The 19,333-nt window shown below is 41.2% G+C and overlaps 2 protein-coding genes across 2 annotated transcripts; one reads left to right on the top strand and one right to left on the bottom strand.

Annotated features, from left to right (window-relative positions):
* Positions 1-1,169: 1,169 nt before the first annotated feature.
* On the bottom strand, positions 1,170-11,035 carry fbxo15 (F-box protein 15). The gene is made up of 10 exons (XM_046068550.1): positions 10,895-11,035; positions 10,605-10,726; positions 8,172-8,276; positions 6,772-7,011; positions 5,052-5,255; positions 4,824-4,953; positions 4,622-4,704; positions 3,704-3,849; positions 2,671-2,795; positions 1,170-2,316 (listed from the first exon to the last, which is right to left on the bottom strand). Exons 1-10 carry the CDS (start codon positions 10,919-10,921, stop codon positions 2,050-2,052), a joined length of 1,449 nt encoding a protein of 482 aa, XP_045924506.1. The 5' UTR covers positions 10,922-11,035; the 3' UTR covers positions 1,170-2,049.
* A 6,890-nt stretch (positions 11,036-17,925) lies between these two features.
* Positions 17,926-19,333, top strand: LOC123976523 (cerebellin-2-like). Its single transcript, XM_046058769.1, has 3 exons — positions 17,926-18,213; positions 18,903-19,022; positions 19,136-19,333. Exons 1-3 carry the CDS (start codon positions 17,926-17,928, stop codon positions 19,331-19,333), a joined length of 606 nt encoding a protein of 201 aa, XP_045914725.1.

The following is a 19,333-nucleotide window of genomic DNA, read 5'->3' on the forward strand; positions in this document are numbered from 1 at the left end:
AGTCAGCAGTTGAGGATCTGCCACCAAAAAGGACAAGGACAGACTACAACGGACAGTCAGGACTGCAGAAAAAATCATCGGTGCCAACCTGCCCTCCATTCAGGACTTATACATTTCCAGAGTCAGGAAACGGGCAGGAAAAAAACTGCAGTTCCATCTCACCCCGGACACAACCTGTTCCAGCTTCTCCCCCCTGGTAGGCGCTACAAAGCACTGTATGCCAAAACCAACAGACTGAGGAAGTTTCTTCCCACAAGCCATCACTCTGATGAACAGCTGACTTCTGACTCACAGTGTCAGGAAAAATTCCTGTGCTGTCTCTAATCAGCCACCTGTTTACTGGCTAACACTTTGCTCATTTATTCATCATTTTCTATTTCAGAGCTGTTCATATTGTCATTTTGTATATTGTATATACTGTATACCAAATCCACCTACCGCATGTATATAACACCTGCACATAACACTTATTTATTCCAGTATGCGCCATCACACTGTGTACATGAGTACATGTATGCATGTGTGGTTACCTGTATATCTCATCCACCTCCGACATGTACACAATAATGATAATAACTTTACTCCTGCATCCTTTGCACTCTGCTCATTGCACTATTGTCTCAATCTGTCTATATTGTTTTTGTTTATAGTGTGTATATATGTGTTCTTTATACTGTAGCCTGTGTGTGATTTTATTATTGTAGTATTATTGTATTGGAAGTAAGCACATCCTGAGCAATGTACAATCCTGAGTCAAATTCCTCGTATGTGTACACATACCTGGCAAACTGGCTGATTCTGATTCTGAACATGCACTCATAGTTTCTGCATGCAAAGTGACACCCAGTGTAAATGGACCATCACGTTGTGCCCTGGTAAATCCTCTTACAGTGCATGTAAAAACTATTTTTGAGTAACTAAATGTCATAGTGAGGGAGGGAACACAATATAAGGCTGGGCAAAATGACGGACTAAAATGACTTAGATCACCTCTAAGTTCTATTTAAATATAAATTAGAGAATATATTAGATATTCAAAGTGCTTTCTAGAGAGGGTCTAATCAGATGTCACCATGATAAAGATCCACTGAAGGACTGTTCAATGAATTGCAAAGATATGGAAACGTGTTTATAATTGTAACAAAAGAACATTTATTGAATCACAAACAAATATAAACAAAATCTAAATGATCAAATATTTGACAAAAGTATTTCTTCAGGAAGAACATTTAACATTTGTTTTAATAATTAAGATCAAACCTTTCACCAACAGTCTGAAGTTTGTATTTTCTTACAGAATATTCTCTCTTCTTTTGTACAGATTTATTAAGAATAGCAAACATATGGAGTGTGCCACCAGAATAAGTATAGACTGTTTAATTACAATAATATTATAATCAATAAATTAATGATGCCAAACTATCAATACATTATTCATTTAGATTTTAGTAATTATATTGTAAAATGGCAATTAAATGTTCCTATTAACATTTCTATCCCATCCTTCTCTCTTTATACAATACATTAACTAGTTCATAAAACAGATGCCAAATGATTTTGCTAAATAAAGACAGAGTGTCGGTAAACCTAAACTGTGAAACACAAGAGACAAATAAATCATGGGACAAAATAACAGGAGGACAAATTTGTAAATTGAAATAAAAAGTAATAAAGTATTTCATAAACCCATTAAGAAATGTATTAATTTATTAGACAAAGTAATGAAAAAAGTGTCATTACTCTGGCAAATAGTTTTTTTCAGCTCAACATTTTCTGCATTAATCAAAACAACTCTTAATATATTGCTGTTTAAAAGTTTCATTAAGTTTAATATTATTATTACCCACTAAAAGCTTCAAATTATTTTGGTGGCACTCTATTCTCCCTATAAACAAGGTGTTGCAGATATTCTAATATAATACAACATTAACAGATGATATATATGTATACTGTATATGACACGTTTAATCAAAATATTAAAAAGCATAATCATAGTATTGAACTGTAATGATTATATACCTCAAAACGTGTCCCAGAAATACTGCACCTTCAGTAATCTCTAGTGAAATGCTCATTGACTTTGAAAACAGTCACATAGACGACTAAGCTTATGAGGACGAACTGCTTTTGTTCTTTCATCCACACAAGTTTCAACTTCACCTGACCATCTGAATCCTGATAGTGGATCAGGAAGTGCTCCCCATCGTAGTCATAGGACACGGGCGTCTTCTCCAGCGTCATGAAAACAGGAGAGCTGGCACACCAGAAGGGTTTCTTGAATTCATCCAGAAGAGTCAGACTCATGACGCAGCAATTCTGGGTAAAAAAGTAGAAAAATAAACACGTTTCAAGACCTCAATGCTGTGATTTCAGCAGGGTTACAGCATGACAACATGAAAAAAAATCATCATCCAGGAGCACATCTATTAAGTTAGAAGTCAAAACTGTCAAATTTCACGATGAAACAAGAGATTTCAACTGTCTTCTCCTTAGGCTGGAGATAAGAGGGAGTTATACTAAAATTAACTTTTTAATAGACCTGTGAAGATTACAATAAAAATAGAACGTAGTCTTGTCAGCTACATACTTAAGATGCTTTGGGCATGGATTGCTTTCTTCCTACAACACATAGTGAAACAGTGTGCAAGTGGCCAAAAGCACATGTTGTACCTCCACTGCGCCCTGTAGGGCCTCACACCTCCAGGGCAGGGTGATGTTGCCTGACAGAGGTGTGTGCTGCGACAAGTCTGCCCTGCTAATGGCAGTTAGCTGGATGAGGCCGTCACAGATCTGAGCTGGTCGAAGACAACACACAACAAGTGAGTCCTTACAGTATAATAATTAGCATTTTGGTGTTAGGTCACGTGATTAATCAGTTAGTATCAACATTTAGTCATGTTCACAACATGGTATTCTGCAGGTTTCAGAAAATCGCATGAGGTGATTAAAAACATTGTGATTTTATTTGGACTTATACCTACAAGCAATATACTGTAATAATCTTTAAACATAAGTAATTTCTTAGAGAACATAGCTAATAAAGGTGATTTACATTTTTCTTTGTCACATGCTCATAAAATATGTGCAGTAAAATGCAGGGTGGCACACTTCGAGGCTGTGCTCAACAACCCTAGTGTGCAATAAAGAAAAATATTTAGAACAAAGAGAAAGAAGATTTTACGATAGAAATATATGTGACATAAGTATTAAAATACTAACTGTATGCTGACCATGTGTGTAGGTGGGTTGTACAATTTTTCAGTATATAACAATGTAAAAATGTGCATATGTCACATATTTAGGTAAACTATACAATAAAACCTTGCACAGTACATGGTGGAGAGCAAATATGCAAAAGTGCAGGGCGGCACTGAGGATTCCCAGAGGACAATGTGCTAGACAAGGCCGAGGATACAGATGTCAGAAGACAGAGTTCTCTACTACTGATGGTCTGAGAACAGAGGCTTTTTTGAGTCTGTCTGTGTTGGACTTGCTGCTACAGAGGCATTCTAAACTATAAAATAAATTTAGTAAATATATGAGATAAAAAGAGAGATTGAACACAGACATGACTAAGGAAACAGATTTTTGACATTTTACATCAACTCTAAATGTATAAATATATATATATATATATATATTTTTTTTTTCTTCAGCATCATTTAAGAGTGTGACTTAGTGAATATGAGTATAAATAAATTACTTCTCCTGCAGAAGAGTTGGGAGAAGTTTCTGGACATGATCTCGCATACACTGTCGTGGAGAACAATGTGTAGTTGGTAACCATGGAGACCGTATTCAGGGTCTATGTCATCAAGAGGGGGTTTGACCGTTGGCTCCATGTAGGGGCTGGATGAAGAAAAAAGTAAAAAAGGTAAATGAAATGTTCCCTTCACAGTGAGCGAAGGGAACATTGAGATTAAGAAGCCATTTCAGAGCTTTATCACTTTAGTGGACTGGAATCATAATGTGCTGTTAGACTGTGCTCTCACGAGAAACCAGGAGAGGGGGCTATGTCCACGCTGTGCTCATGTGCAAGACTCACAATAGGATGATCACCGAAGCATCTTCAAGACTATAAAGAGACTCCTGTACTGAATTGTAAGTGATTTTTTAACCACTCAGACTGTTTCATTTGCAGGATTTTTAGAGTAGTGACAGTATCCTGTATTTCACAAGAAAAAACAGCACAATCACAAACAATATACATTGTTTTGTTTAACAGAAATGTGTTGACCCCTATTTTTTGATCCCCGGGTTAGGAACCAATGATCTCTCACTGTTTTCTTGAAAAACACTGCAGAAGCAAATTTCTCCAATTAATTAGACTTTTTCTGCTTTAAGGTCTGCTAATGAGCAACTTCAACCGCTTAGAGTTAACACCTACACTGTGCTGTGTCCTGATGGCAAATGATGAATAAATCACTGCCGTAACTGGTCCTGACTATACAGTATATAAAAAATTGGTACAGTCACATTATCTACTGTGGTGGTGAAACAGAAGTGCCATTGATCCTGCTGTACATCATAGATAGTTATTGCAGCCTTTGAGTTTGAGCCCAAACCATTTGACGCCATCTAAGCACGTGAATAAAAAGGTGCATGTTCAAGTGCAGCCTACCAGGTAGAAGATCCCTGGATGCTTCTTTCCACCAGCCTGTGGAAGTGGAGGGTGAACATGACAAAGGCGACGGAGCACTGGTCCTGCGAAGAGAGCCACCACTTGAATTCTACAGCTGATTCAGACATTTTAAGTAAAATTTAAAAAAAGCGAATGAAATAATGATTAAAAAAAATGCCATGGCTGCCTGTGATGTAATTACCCTCCAGACTCCGATGATGATGCCAGGCTGCAGCAGCTTCAGTTCAACCAGTCTGTCCTGGCCAATGACCTGCATGTTTTTAGCCTGAGTCTGCATGTCTAACTTCGCCATGAGGGACCTCCAGCCAGGTCTGACAGAGCAAGCAAAAGAGAACAGTGGGTTTCACCGTGAGAGAAAGAGGAAACAGAGCCCGAGAGAGAGAGTGGGGATAGATGCCGGCTGTCTTACTTCTTTAGACTGGAGCAGCTGAGGGCTACCCTCCTGACGCCATGGAGTTGAAGGGCGGAAATCTGCTGGTAGTTGGGCAAGCAGCCTCCCCCGCTCCAGCACAGGGTCACAGAAGTCTCACAGAACTGGGACCAGCTCGGCTCATATGTGACCTCGTGCCCTGACTTATCAGAGACCGTCAGCTCCCAGGTGACGCGCAAGTTTCTAGAATAAGATAACACAATAAGATAGCAATAAGATATGACAGATATTTGGGCTTTTGCAACATAAGCATGTACAGCTGTTTATATGCAGTGTAGCGTAGTGGGAACAAGTGCTTAGCCACTTAGCTTCATTTACAGGCTCCCTACTTTATAAAGTGGGAAAGAACTCCCTAAGCATTTCCTTAAAATAGTAATAGGTTTACCATTTATTTGAAGTTAACACAATGCAAATAATTGGGCAGTGTTGGGCAAAGCTGACTCTTGCTCTTTAAATCAGGTAAACTATGAGTTTAATGGCTATCACGTTTCTTTTGACAGCAGTAGGGAGCAGTAGGACTCCAGCTGCTCTCGCTAATGAAATGATATGCAACGAATGAAATGAAACTGCAGCTGTTGTGATAAATCTCTTGATCCAGTTCTGTCTAAACTGTGATTCAGGGCTGCCCCTACCTGTGATGCAGGCGGTGTGTCGCTGAGGCACCATCCAATATCAATTAAGTGGAGGAACAAAGCTAAAACCTGTAGCAGCCCAGGAGGCCCCAGATGACCCAGGGGATTTCACTCTGTATGTGTGATGTCTTGTGAAATGATTATTACCAAGGTAAATCGCATGCTCCTCAGTGTCTAACAGACAAACCCCCAGAGGGAATTGTCTGAGCTGGGAAAGTGTGCATGCGTGCGTGCATGCATGTGTGTGTTGTGGTTGAGGAGGGGGAAGTGGGGGGATAAGTAATTTATTTCAACAATTCAGACAGCCTCTGCAAGGAACACAATTATTTTGACTTCCCCTCTGTACCACAGCGACTGCCACAGAACTCAAAATTGAGTGCTGCACAGCCTCTAATCAGAGGTTATAAAAACACAGCAGAAACCACACTGGAGGCAGTGAGAGAGCTTTCCCCTGTGTGCAGGCATCCCCCTCCCCCTGAGCAGACACCGCATTCAGACAGAGACCTCCTTTCTCACCTTTAATAAGAAAGTGTCATTAAGTGCAATATGAAAAACAAACCATGCTTTGTTTTTGATTGCCAGCGGCTCGAACTGTCCTCCAGTCTCTACCCTTGAACTTTCTTGATGGCGAGGGTGGATCTCTAAAGTTTTACTATTGGCTAACAGCAAACAGTGTGCTGGATTTCCCATGACACCTCACAGAGCTGTTTCCAATTGTCTTGGCAGCTACGCATACCAAGCAGTTGGCAAACGGCAGATTATGGCATACACATGGTATGGTCCACACACCTCTTTTTAGCTGAAATGCGGAACAAGCAACGAAGTTTAAAACATAAAACTAACTGACATTCCTACAGAAATAATGAGACCTTTTTTTCACCTCAGCAGCGAAAGGGGTTGAAATGCTTGAAAATACAATGGTAAGCACTCAATTAGCTTAACTCACAAGCAACCCTTGTCAGGCTACTCAAGTGTCCGCTAAATGATGTTAAGTGCACGGTACATTAAAGAAATCACACACCTCTGGTACTTCCATCTAAGTGGTTTTCTAGAGCAGCGGCTCTTACCTGAGGGCCCGCTCTGTTTGGCTGGGCAGCCCGGTGTGACAGCTGATGAGTCTGAGATGTCTTTTCCACTTGTTCCTGTCACATGTGGCGCCAGTCCTGAAGTACAACCTCTTCCAGTAGCCCGGAGCCCGGTCCTGCAGCTCCACTGTGGCCATCTTCAGCAGCAGCTCCTGCATGCACTTAGGTTTCCGTTTTTTATTCTTGCCAAACTCTGCTATGTATAGCTTGTTCCACAGAACACTGTGTTGATGACATTGGAAGGTATAGAAAGGGGCTGTGAGTGACAATTATTGTAAACATATTGTGTTTATGCAGGCTGATCCTTGAACATTAGTTCCTGCTGTAAGTATTGTTACTCTGGCCAGTTTGACGACCACCACTAGTTTTGGTATTGCTTTCACGCACCACGACACCTGCCCATCTCTTTCACACCAAAACTCGACTTCTCACATTTATTTCTCCTCATTCTTGCCTATTCCTGGCTCAGCACTATAAGACGATGGTCCATCATTTGCATATGAATCTATCTTTTCATTCTTATGAGCGACAAAACTGGCATTGGGATCTATTTTCAGCTCTTCCTTATGAGATGTCAGGGCCGGTTTCTCTCTGTTTATTTTGATTCATCATTTTTAAGACTCCACTAAAAGTTGCTGTTTAAATGAGCCATTTATGGTGAAGGACAAAGAGGTTGTCAGACCGCCTGATCTTGCCTGTGTACAAGAGAGCTGAAAAATAAATAGATAAATGAATAAATAAAATCTGAGTCAGAAAGAAACTTCTTTCATTAAAAAAAGAAAACCAACTATCAATACAATAAAATGTGCTAACTATTGTTAATTATTAATTATTTACGTAATTTCTTTAACACAAATGCCACATTTCCAGTTCTAAAGTTCCAGTTTCTCAAAAGTGGATATAGTTTTTTTTTGTCTTCTATGACAGTAAATAAAAGATCTTTTTGAAAAGTTTTAGAAAGATTTTAATTGATCATTTTGGGCTCTGGGAAACTGTGATGAACAGTTTTCCCTATTTTCTGAAATATTTCAGACCAAATGAATAATTGATTAAACAATAAAACTAATGGCAGATCAATCTATGGTAAAAATAACTGTTGCAGCCCTAGTTTTAGTTTAGTTTAGTTCCCACTTGGAGGAAAATTGTTATGCAGCCAGGCTTCAAATGAAATGACAGATAAAATAAAAAAGGACAACATCAACAACATCTGCACAATAAGTCAAAGAATTCAAGATGACGGAAATTCATACCAATTACAAATGAGCAAAATGTACAGAGGGTAGTATACAACACAATGCACTATTATTTTTTTCACTTGTTTAGAGAAAAAAATATTTAATTTACTGTGTATTTTTCATTAACAAGACCTGGATGATACTTACTTGTCATTGGCAAGCTGATGGAAGAGCTTATTGACGTGGCTGACGCTGAAAAGAGCGGAGGCATCCAGGTATGACAGAATCTTAATCAGGACCTCAGATGGCAGTCTACGGAAAAGGTAATTAGACATCACTACAAGGAAGTGACACCAGTTGTTTTCATGCCACCTGTTGTTCAGCATGCAGTTCTTTTGAGGCACCAGCGTTTGAGACAAATGTGCTCTCGACAGGCTACTTGGCAATCTTACCGCACGCTTCTGGCAAACAAAATGAAATGACCCGAGTTGATGGTCTCATTTAATAGATCTGTTTTAGAAAACAAACATGATGTTAACTGCAGGACTCCCTGTTTTGTAAAGCCTCACTTTGGTAAAACTTCATATTTTCATTCAAACTTCTTATCAACACGACAGACGACTGTGTTACATGCTGCTTGATTACCACCAAGTGGACCTACAACATTTGCTCAGATAACATTGCGGTGTCAGAAAGTGATAAATTAAAGCGCGAGTGAGATCCAAATTGAACAAGCAAGCACAGCAAGAGCGCATCCGTGTGAAATGTAAAGTCTTTTATCTTTCTTGGGTAGATATGAGTATGTTTGGATATAAGCTGCAATGTTTTTATCATTATTACTCCTATATGCAGGATTTAGTGTGCTCAAACACTAAAAACAGTTGAGACACTCTCAATGTGTTATTTACAAGTATTGATCAGGTTTGTCTGGTTGCACCTGTCCTGGTTAATGATGCCAATGCTGTCTAATTAAATCACTTCAGTAAGTGATATATTCATGACATGTTCACATTAGCTGCCTGGTCAATCACTGACATTCCACTGAATATCATGAACCAGATGAAACTTATATCAGATGAATAAATATCTTTGGTGCAACTTTAACATGGGGAATGTTACCTATTTTAGCTTTAACATTCAAAATGCTCAAATAGGTAGGCTCTCACTGTCATTTGGAGCTGTCAACATGCAGAGGCTCTGTTTTAAGTCATTTTTGGTGTTTGTAAGAGTTTGGAAAAAGGAGGGCAACATTGCCAGTAAATTGGTAAAGACCTATGTTTGTCCTAAATCAATGCACCATAAAACTATCTAGGATTTCAAGATTTATAACCCACTGACCCTGTACACAGGATAAGCGCTTGATGATGAACGAGTGTAGAGCTGAAACAATTCATCAAATTAGTGGATCAACAGAAAATTCATCAGAAACAGCTTTAATAATTTAATAATTGTTTTACTCAAATTATGAGACTTAAGCTGATGATACACGGAGCAACTTTTAGAGCAATCGTGCAGGGCAACGTTGCCGTCAATGGTTATGAATAAAGATTACTACCGTAATCCCCTTCCCCCACCACTCAGCCACCTGCCCCGCACCGCCGCTATCCATTCAAAACATAGTCTGACTTGCCACTAGCAAGATTGCCCAGTAACATTGCTCATAAAGTTGCCCTGTGTATCAATGCTAGCACCTCTGTGAGACTACTTGGGCACAGTGCTGCTTCAAGCTATGTTAACATTAGCATGCTTACATGCTCACGATGAAAATGCAAGTTACAGTGTTTACCATACACCATCGTAGTTTAGTGTGCTAACATGATATTAGATATTGAGTCATAAACCGATGTGACAATTTTGACCCAATGGAAAGTTAAGGGATCAACTAGAGTTGTTACAAGTCATCCTCTGAGGGCCATGAATGTCCGTTACAAGTTTCATGACAATCCATCAAATAGTTGTCACTGGTATGTCACTGTAAGTGGAAAAACTCTCAGTTTTGGACTGCTAGTAGAACAAAATGAGCAATCTGGACGCTTCACCGATGTCTAAGGGAAATCTAAACTAAATTTCTACAATATCATGCCATGCACTTTTAGGGCAAGTGAGTCAGGTGTTTTCATTGCTTTAGACATACTCTGACAGCAAACAGTGACCAATTATTAAAGAGAGAGAGATAGCCATTTGTACTATTGGGGCAGTTTCTAAAAAATAAAACTGAATTTTTTTACTGTGCATGGTATGACAATAGCCTTTCTAAATACATATCTATCTGCATTTATGACAATACACCCTTGTGGCAATTCACACATAAAAAAATAACATAGACACTAAATAAAAAGGCAGTTTGGTATAGTGAGGAAAACAATTGTATGCTGCCGTCTGGCCTAGTGTTTCTTTGATTATGCCTATTTACTGCCTACATTCAATGGGGGACGAAACAGATAGCTTAATTTGAACATGTGTCTTCCACCTGTATTGATATTTGCTGTCTTTATAATGTTTTTTTTTTTTGCTGCTGCTAACACGGTCTATAAATCCTTTCACTTACAGGGCAATAAAGCCTTGACTTGCCACAGTGTCTGAACACTGAAGCGTTGAATGCCACGCAGGTGAAAATACGGGCATGTGCTGATAGATTACCTCTCCATAAAGTTCTGAGTGGACGCTGGGGATGATTTGTCAGCTCTTGTGGACGTCCTCACTGCCCGTACTCTGGATGAAACTGCTTTTGGTGCTGCCATTTGTTTCACCGGTCTTGACCCCTTTGAGACAGATACAACAAGATAATTTATTTTGGTAGGAAGTTAAGGCCACTTAAGGATAAGAGCCACGTTTGTTGTAGCTTACAGCACGCGGAGTATAACGTTAGAATACAAAATGGGCAACCGTCACTGTATACACTTCATGGGTTAGCTAAATATATAACCTACTTTCTCTGTTTTTGTAGCCATCCGCATCTCCGTATGTCAAAAAATAACTGCGATCATTTCTAAGCTGTCCGCGTCCAGTCGTCATGGTGACGTCCGTTAAGTTCCTTCCACGTGCAGAAACAAAGCTTCCGGTAGGAAGTGGCGACACATTTCGTCAAAATAAAAGTGGCGAAACGGTTCATTTCTACACCAACCGCCTCACCCGGCTCCACCCATCCAATAACATAAATATGATAAATACTAAAATACTATTGATACAGTTAAACATGCCACTTCATGATCTGTACAGTTTAACATACTTAGTTTTTTTAAAAACTGTTTATGTATATTGTCTGCTACATACAGAATCAATTATAAAAAATGGAAAAACAGAAATAAACTATACTCACTGGAGCAGTGCTGAGGGTGAATTAGAGTTTAAGAGTCTGATAGCTTGGTGGGGAAAGCTGCTCTGCAGTCTGGTGGTGTGGCAGCAGAAACTTCTATATCTCTTCCCAGAAGGCAGCAGGGTGAACAGGCTGTGGCTGGGTGGGTACTGTCCTTTAGTAATCTTTGGGCTCTGCGTAGGCACCTCACCTCACCGATATCACTGATACTCGGGAGATAGGTACCAATGATCTTCTGAACAGTTTTAATCACTTGCTGCAGAGCCCTCCAATCCTGGGCCGTGCACATCCCATGCCAGTTTGTGATGTTTCCAGTCAGGATGATTTCTATTGCTCCTCTGTAAAAGCTAACTTTAAGCTATGTTAGGCCTTCTTAAGCTTCCTCAAGAAATAGCAGTTTTTGAGCTTTCTTTACCAGCGTGGAGATGTGAGATGACCGGGTTCTCTGTGAAATCTTCTCTGCTGATTTCCAGGAATTTGAAACTATTCACCTGCTCCACCTCAGCACCACTGATGTAGACAGGAGTGCGTGTCTTTATCGCCTTCCTAAAATCAATGATCATGAGCTCCTTGGTTTTAGCAGTAGGTTGTTTTCTGACCACCACTCTACAAGATTATGAATTTCCGCCCGATATGAAGTCTCATTGTTGTTAGAAATGGTTGTATCATCCGCAAACTTCACAACAGGGTTCTCTCCATGTCGAGGGATGCAGTCTTGGGTATACAGCATGAACAGGAGGGGGCTGAGCACACAGCCCTGGGGGGCTCCGGTGTTGACCACTAGAGTGAAAGAGCTGTGTCTGCCAATCTGAACTGACTGGTGTCTGTTTGTGAGTCCAACATCCAGTTGTAGAGTGTTGTATTTAAACCCAGAGTGCTGAGTTTGTCCATCAGTTTCATGGGGGAGATTGTGTTGAATGCTGAGCTGAAATCCACAAACAGCATTCTGATGTAGGTGTTGTTTTTCTCAAGGTGTGTGAGGGCTGAGTGGAGCGTAGTGGAGATGGCATCCTCTGTGGATCTGTTGGTTCTGAAAGCAAACTGGTGAAGGCCTAGGCTGGCTGGGATGTTGTTCTTTATGTGCTGAAGAGCCAGATTTCTTTTTCATGGCCTGTGGTGTAATATATTCGCAAAATCCATATCTAATTCAAATAACATTTATCAGTATGTTCATAAATACAAATAGAGAATAGATCTAAAAATATGTGGGTTTTTTGGCAGCTGGAAAGCTGCCCATGCCTTTCTGCTGAGTGTTTGAGGGTCAGAGTATTTACATGTATCAAGGTAACACATACAGTGAAAGTAACCGCAGTTAAATAAAGTGGGGAAGAAGAATACAGTGACATAAACTGCAAAGTACTTCATAATAGTAAGTAGAAATACTATAGTATTTGTGTAATATACACACTTCATCTACAGCGTTTCTTTGTCCTGTGTAACAACGTTTACCTGTATTTTCCCTAGTAAACAAACTCATAAATGAATATACTGGTTTCCTGCCATCAGAAGTAATTGTCATATGTCTAAAGTTATTTTAGGTTAGATAATAATAAAAATTATCTATGGTCTATGAAACTCATTAAAAGGGATGCATTTGATTATTTTGTGATTAACTATGTGAGAACAAATCTTCTGTTTCACATGAGATTGGAATAAATTGTTGAGCTATATAGATGCTCTACATGCGCGCACACACACATACACACATACACACACACACATACACACACACACACACACACACACACCACTGTCTTACTTTCATTGCCTGGAGACTTAACCCCAACCTTAACCCTAATTCAAGTTTTACCCCTAAAATTTGATGGTTTACCCTGAGGGAACATTTTTTCCACACACACACACAAAGTAATTCCAGTTACTGTAAGCTCTAGCTGGTACAGTCTATCTTAACCTCTCTTTGGGTTGGCAATATACCTCCTCAGGGTGTTAGCACTAGCAGGGGAGGAACAGGCAAGATTGATGTTATTTGTCTCCTCACACATGCTAAGATAGAGGTCACATCTTGCTGATGTAAGACAAGAGAGTCATAACACAATCTCCCTCCCTTTCACTCAGAGGCGTCTTTGAAAGAGCACTCTCAAATGAACTTGTTTGAGAGTCTGACCTCGTTTCAGATATGAAGATACAGACTAATTTATAGCCACACACAAACAGATGGACAGGCAGGCAGATGGACACACAGATATCCATTTTAAAGTGAGTATTTTAGTCCCTGTGAAGCATATGGTGGTGTGAGCACACAGAGTGGACCTCTTCTGATTTATAGGTTGTTTAATGAATCATATAAGTGTTAAGTATAGAACAAATGGTAAAAGATATGGTCACTTATTTTTGACAATGAGATCACTAACAAATGACTTCTACATAAAGAAAAATCAAATCTAAGCCATGAGAAGAATCGTGTTAACATAAATGTGTGATTTGTACAGAAAAACACACAAGACAACACAAAACCAATCAGACTGAGGCAAGATGGCTCACTTTAAGACCCATCACATAATCGACCTCCTTGTTCCTGGAAGCCAGTAGGCTCTGCTAGCTGTCAGGGAAAATAACCGTAACATCATTGTCAGTCTAGCCGATCAGCTTGCCTGAAAGAAGTAAAGTCTCTTTTAGGGCAACGGCTGCCCCTGGTATGGTAACGCCATGTAGGCCACATCCCTTTCTCTTGCATGTTCCCTGTACTTGACATTTGAGGTTTTCTGTTGCTATGTGTCCTTCTGCTGGCCTGGGGTCAGATGTGGCTCTTGGATACCTGATGTCACTCTTCCGCATGGTTTGTCGGTTGACTCTGACAGTGCAATGTTTGTCAAATGGGGGTGAGAACGGGAGGAAGGATCACCATGATTCAGTCTAAAATGATGTCTTCTCTATGTACTGCAACTTGTGAATCATTACACGGGGATGTTACATTTGTGGAGGTAGCTGGTGGCCACATTCATTTCAGTTGAATTCAGCTTTATTGGCATGACTGTAAAACAACAATTTTGCCAAAGCTACAAATAAATTACAAAAGAAAAAAATAATTTCATACAGTTCGTGTACTAAAGTAAATAAAACAGAAAAAGTGTGTGTATATTCAGATATACAACTCAGAGTTGTGTATCACGATTTTTGATACTGATATACATATTTCAGTATCAAAAATCAGTATCAAATGTGAAATTTAAAAAAATAAAGGAACAATTACAAAATTAACAAACAATGAAAACAATAATTAGAAAATTGTATAAAACAATTATTTAATATACACTGCTCAAAAAAATAAAGGGGAACACTAAAATAACACATCCTAGATCTGAATGAATGAAATAATCTCATTAAATACTCCTTTCTTTACATAGTTGAATGTGCTGACAACAAAATCACACAGAAATTATCAATGGAAATCAAATTTATCAACCCATGGAGGTCTGGATTTGGAGTCACACTCAAAATCAAAGTGGAAAACCACACTACAGGCCGATCCGACTTTGATGTAATGTCCTTAAAACAGGTCAAAATGAGGCTCGGTAGTGTGTGTGGCCTCCACGTGCCTGTATGACCTCCCTACAACGCCTGGGCATGCTCCTGATGAGGTGGCGGATGGTCTCCTGAGGGATCTCCTCCCAGACCTGGACTAAAGCATCCGCCAACTCCTGGACAGTCTGTGGTGCAACGTGGCGTTGGTGGATGGAGCGAGACATGATGTCCCAGATGTGCTCAGTTGGATTCAGGTCTGGGGAACGGGCGGGCCAGTCCATAGCATCAATGCCTTCCTCTTGCAGGAACTGCTGACACACTCCAGCCACATGAGGTCTAGCATTGTGTTGCATTAGGAGGAACCCAGGACCAACCGCACCAGCATATGGTCTCACAAGGGGTCTGAGGTTCTCATCTGGGTACCTAATGGCAGTCAGGCTACTTCTGGCGAGCACATGGAGGGCTGTGCGGCCCCCCAAAGAAATGCCACCCCACACCATTACTGACCCACCGCCAAACTGGTCATGCTGGAGGATGTTGCAGGCAGCAGAACGTTCTCCACGGCGTCTCCAGACTGTCACATCTGTCACATGTGCTCAGTGTGAACCTGCTTTCATCTGTGAAGAGCACAGGGCGCCAGTGGCAAATTTGCCAATCTTGGTGTTCTCTGGCAAATGCCAAACGTCCTGCACGGTGTTGGGCTGTAAGCACAACCCCCACCTGTGGACGTTGGGCCCTCATACCACCCTCATGGAGTCTGTTTCTGACCATTTGAGCAGACACATGAACATTTGTGGCCTGCTGGAGGTCATTTTGCAGGGCTCTGGCAGTGCTCCTGCTGCTCCTCCTTGCACAAAGGCGGAGGTAACAGTCCTGCTGCTGGGTTGTTGCCCTCCTACGGCCTCCTCCACGTCTCCTGATGTACTGGCCTGTCTCCTGGTAGCGCCTCCATGCTATGGACACTACGCTGACAGACACAGCAAACCTTCTTGCCACAGCTCGCATTGATGTGCCATCCTGGATGAGCTGCACTCCCTGAGCCACTTGTGTGGGTTGTAGACTCCGTCTCATGCTACCACTAGAGTGAAAGCACCGCCAGCATTCAAAAGTCACCAAAACATCAGCCAGGAAGCATAGGAACTGAGAAGTGGTCTGTGGTCAACACCTGCAGAACCACTCCTCTATTGGAGGTGTCTTGCTAATTGCCTATAATTTCCACCTTTTGTCTATTCCATTTGCACAACAGCATGTGAAATTGATTCTCAATCAGTGTTGCTTCCTAAGTGGACAGTTTGATTTCACAGGAGTGTGATTGACTTGGAGTTATATTGTGTTGTTTAAGTGTTCCCTTTATTTTTTTGAGCAGTGTATTTGTCAGTCTACTCTGAGTTGTATGGTATGTATTGTGTCAATACTTTAAGTGCTTATTCATAATGACACTCAGCACCTTTAAGTAAAAGACTTGGTTTTGTCCTTTCCTCCTATCCATCTGCTTCCACGCATTCAAAACACAAATTACAGTTTTGATGAACTATGTTGAAGGAAATGGAGACTTTTCCTCACACTATTTACTTGAGCTGATGAAGTGGAGGACAGTCTATACAGTACCTTCCTGTGAGCCCCATGCATAATGTAGCCAGTTGGCATATCTTTAAGTAGGAAAATGACAGCTCATTAAAGGTCTAACTTGAGGGTTCACCACTTGTGAAACCCACTCTCAGACTCTTCAGAGGTGGTGGAGCACTGATAGGGACCCTCTACACGGCTCTTCAAAAGGATGATGACATGTCAGGATTTGAAAAGAAAGGCTAAGGGTGGTACAGAGAGGTGCAGGTCATTCTCTGTGAAGTGTCAGGTGCCAACATGCATATGGGGAGTTTTTATTTTTTTTATAAGTGTGAATTTGAAATAATTTGCTGATCTTCCACCCCTCAATATAATATGCAAGCAAGATACCAAACAGGCTTATCATTTTAAGCACTTTTATACTTTTGATTTTTCTCTGCACCTCTGAAAAGCAGATGCAGCACCTTCTTCTGAAGAAAGAAACCGCCACTGGATGGCGCAAGAGTATCTTGGACTCATAAAAATGCTCGTTTGGGTCTTAAATTAGTAACATATACATACATGCCCAATGTAGCATGTAACAGCAAGGGTCTCTTGCAGCCCCCTTGATTTCAGGGAGAGACGCAAGAAACCCAAAACATATAGTCTAAATGACACATTACCATCATTGAGAGCAAGTGATCTTGGCCGTCCTTAGGGGCCCCTGGACACACAACATTGAATAGACTAATATGTAAACAAACCCGCGTTAGACCACGCATGTGCTCTTAATTGAGGGATACTTCTGAGGAGTCTTGTTGCAGTGGCTACACACAAAGAATGGGCGTGAGTTGTCCCTCGAAAGGGAGCCCAGAGACTCTTGCTTTTTTAGCACCAGCGATCTGAGCGCTCAGTTCACAGTCTGTGAGAGACAGAGAGAGAGCATACCAGCGGGATGGAGAGCGCAGGTAGGTCGTGATTTACCTTTTTTTTTTTAAACAGAAATGCCTGCAAAGTGCATCTTTCACCACAACAATCAATTAGAAAGAGGGATAAGATAACTAATATAATTTTCGATTGTTATTATAATTTGTTACAAAAGTGCTGCGGTTGTAGGAAACACTCCGCAGTATCACAAATAGTTGGTTTTGATGAAAAACGGACGTATAGAAAATGTGTACTAATATTAACATGATTTTTAGGTTTTGGCATTTACCGACAGCGACTGACTGTCGTTTTACGCACGATGCTCATTTTACGCACAGATAATATACTCAAGTTTAATGACTAAACTATATAAAATCCTTTTCATGCTGCTGTCTGACATGAAAACTATCATTTTGTCTTTTCAATCATCAGGATTTACAACAACTGTTGTCTGAATACTCTCCCAAAATCAACTAAGACGCACAGGAGGGAGGGGAGTCACGGCCGGTGAGAGTCTGAGTGCGTTTTGTGTGTCAGAGGGTGTTTGAGAGAGTGAGGGAGCATCACAGATAGAGGAAGAGAGAGAGGGGAAGAGAGAAGGGAGTAAGTCTGGACCAGGTGATCGAGTACTAACAAACCTCCAAGGGGCTGCCGGGTTGTATCAGTGTGCACAGGATCAGCGATCCGACCATGGTGCCCCCGCGCTGCCCGGGACCCTGTGCCATGCTGGCTCTGATCCTCCTCTTGGGATGCGGCGTGGCTTCCTGCCTCGGCCAGAACGACACGGAGCCCATCGTGCTCGAAGGGAAGTGTCTCGTGGTGTGCGACTCGAACCCTTCTTCGGACGGAGCGGTCACCTCCTCGCTTGGCATATCAGTCCGCTCCGCTGGGGCAAAGGTGGCTTTTTCCGCCGTGCGTGGAACCAACCACGAGCCGTCAGAGATGAGCAACACGTCTATGACCATCTATTTTGACCAGGTCAGATATCCACTGAATTTATCACTAACACAGTCCAACAGAAGTCGAATATGAGTCAGATACGGCCAGTATCTTAGCTCCATTACTGTTTTCTCATTTCTTCTGTGTACACCATACAGTCTGTCTATTTGCCGTGGGCGAGCAGAACTTATTTAAGGTTATGTTTCACTAATTTCCTATCACTGCTCAAGCTCTGTGCGATCTGAGCCCTGACTCACTCTACCCTAAAGAACACAATGCTACTGATCCTGGTTCATTTAATTCTGTGCGTAATTGGCGTGATTTAGATGGTGCACTGCCAGAACTAATGATCATCCACGCAGGATCATTTCTCACATACGCGTCTTAGGCCTCGGCCTAATTGACATGTGCAGTGTGTAGCTTTTGGTCGGGTGTTCCAATAAGTTTTCACGACTCGGGTCTTTGGACAGCGGCCTGTTGTAAGCATCTAATTGGGAACCATCCCAAACCGCGACTGAAGTGCAGCCAAAACATTTGACAGTAACATTTGGCATACCAGAACCAGAGTATGACTGATACGCCTCTCCATACTCACTGTGGGTGGCAGAGGCAAACAATGCATTAGTACAAAACCAGCTGTTATGTTAAGTGAAGCATGCAGATGGACAAAAAAATATATATATATATAAATACAGCGCTGTCTTATTGTGCGCCTTTCTTGGTCACAGGTTTTAGTGAACATCGGCAACCATTTCGATCTTAAAGCAAGTGTTTTCCAGGCTCCAAGGAGGGGGATCTATAGTTTCAGCTTTCACGTGGTGAAGGTCTACAACAGACAGACCATACAGGTGAGTAATTGAATAGTTGGTCTATATTCAACATTTAATAGATGACGTTTCAGTGCACCGACTGTCCTGAGCATGAGACTAAACGCCAAGCCTGTGTCTCCCCTCTCCTGCAGGTGAACCTGATGCAGAATGATTACCCGGTTATATCAGCATTCGCCGGTGACCAGGATGTTACGAGAGAGGCGGCCAGCAACGGAGTACTGCTGATGGTTGAACGGGAGGACCGGGTCTATCTGAAGCTGGAACGTGGCACCCTAATGGGCGGATGGAAATACTCCACCTTCTCAGGCTTTCTAGTCTTTCCTCTATAA

The sequence above is a fragment of the Micropterus dolomieu genome, linkage group LG01 (assembly GCF_021292245.1).
Source record: "Micropterus dolomieu isolate WLL.071019.BEF.003 ecotype Adirondacks linkage group LG01, ASM2129224v1, whole genome shotgun sequence".
In the NCBI taxonomy this organism is placed as follows: domain Eukaryota; kingdom Metazoa; phylum Chordata; class Actinopteri; order Centrarchiformes; family Centrarchidae; genus Micropterus; species Micropterus dolomieu.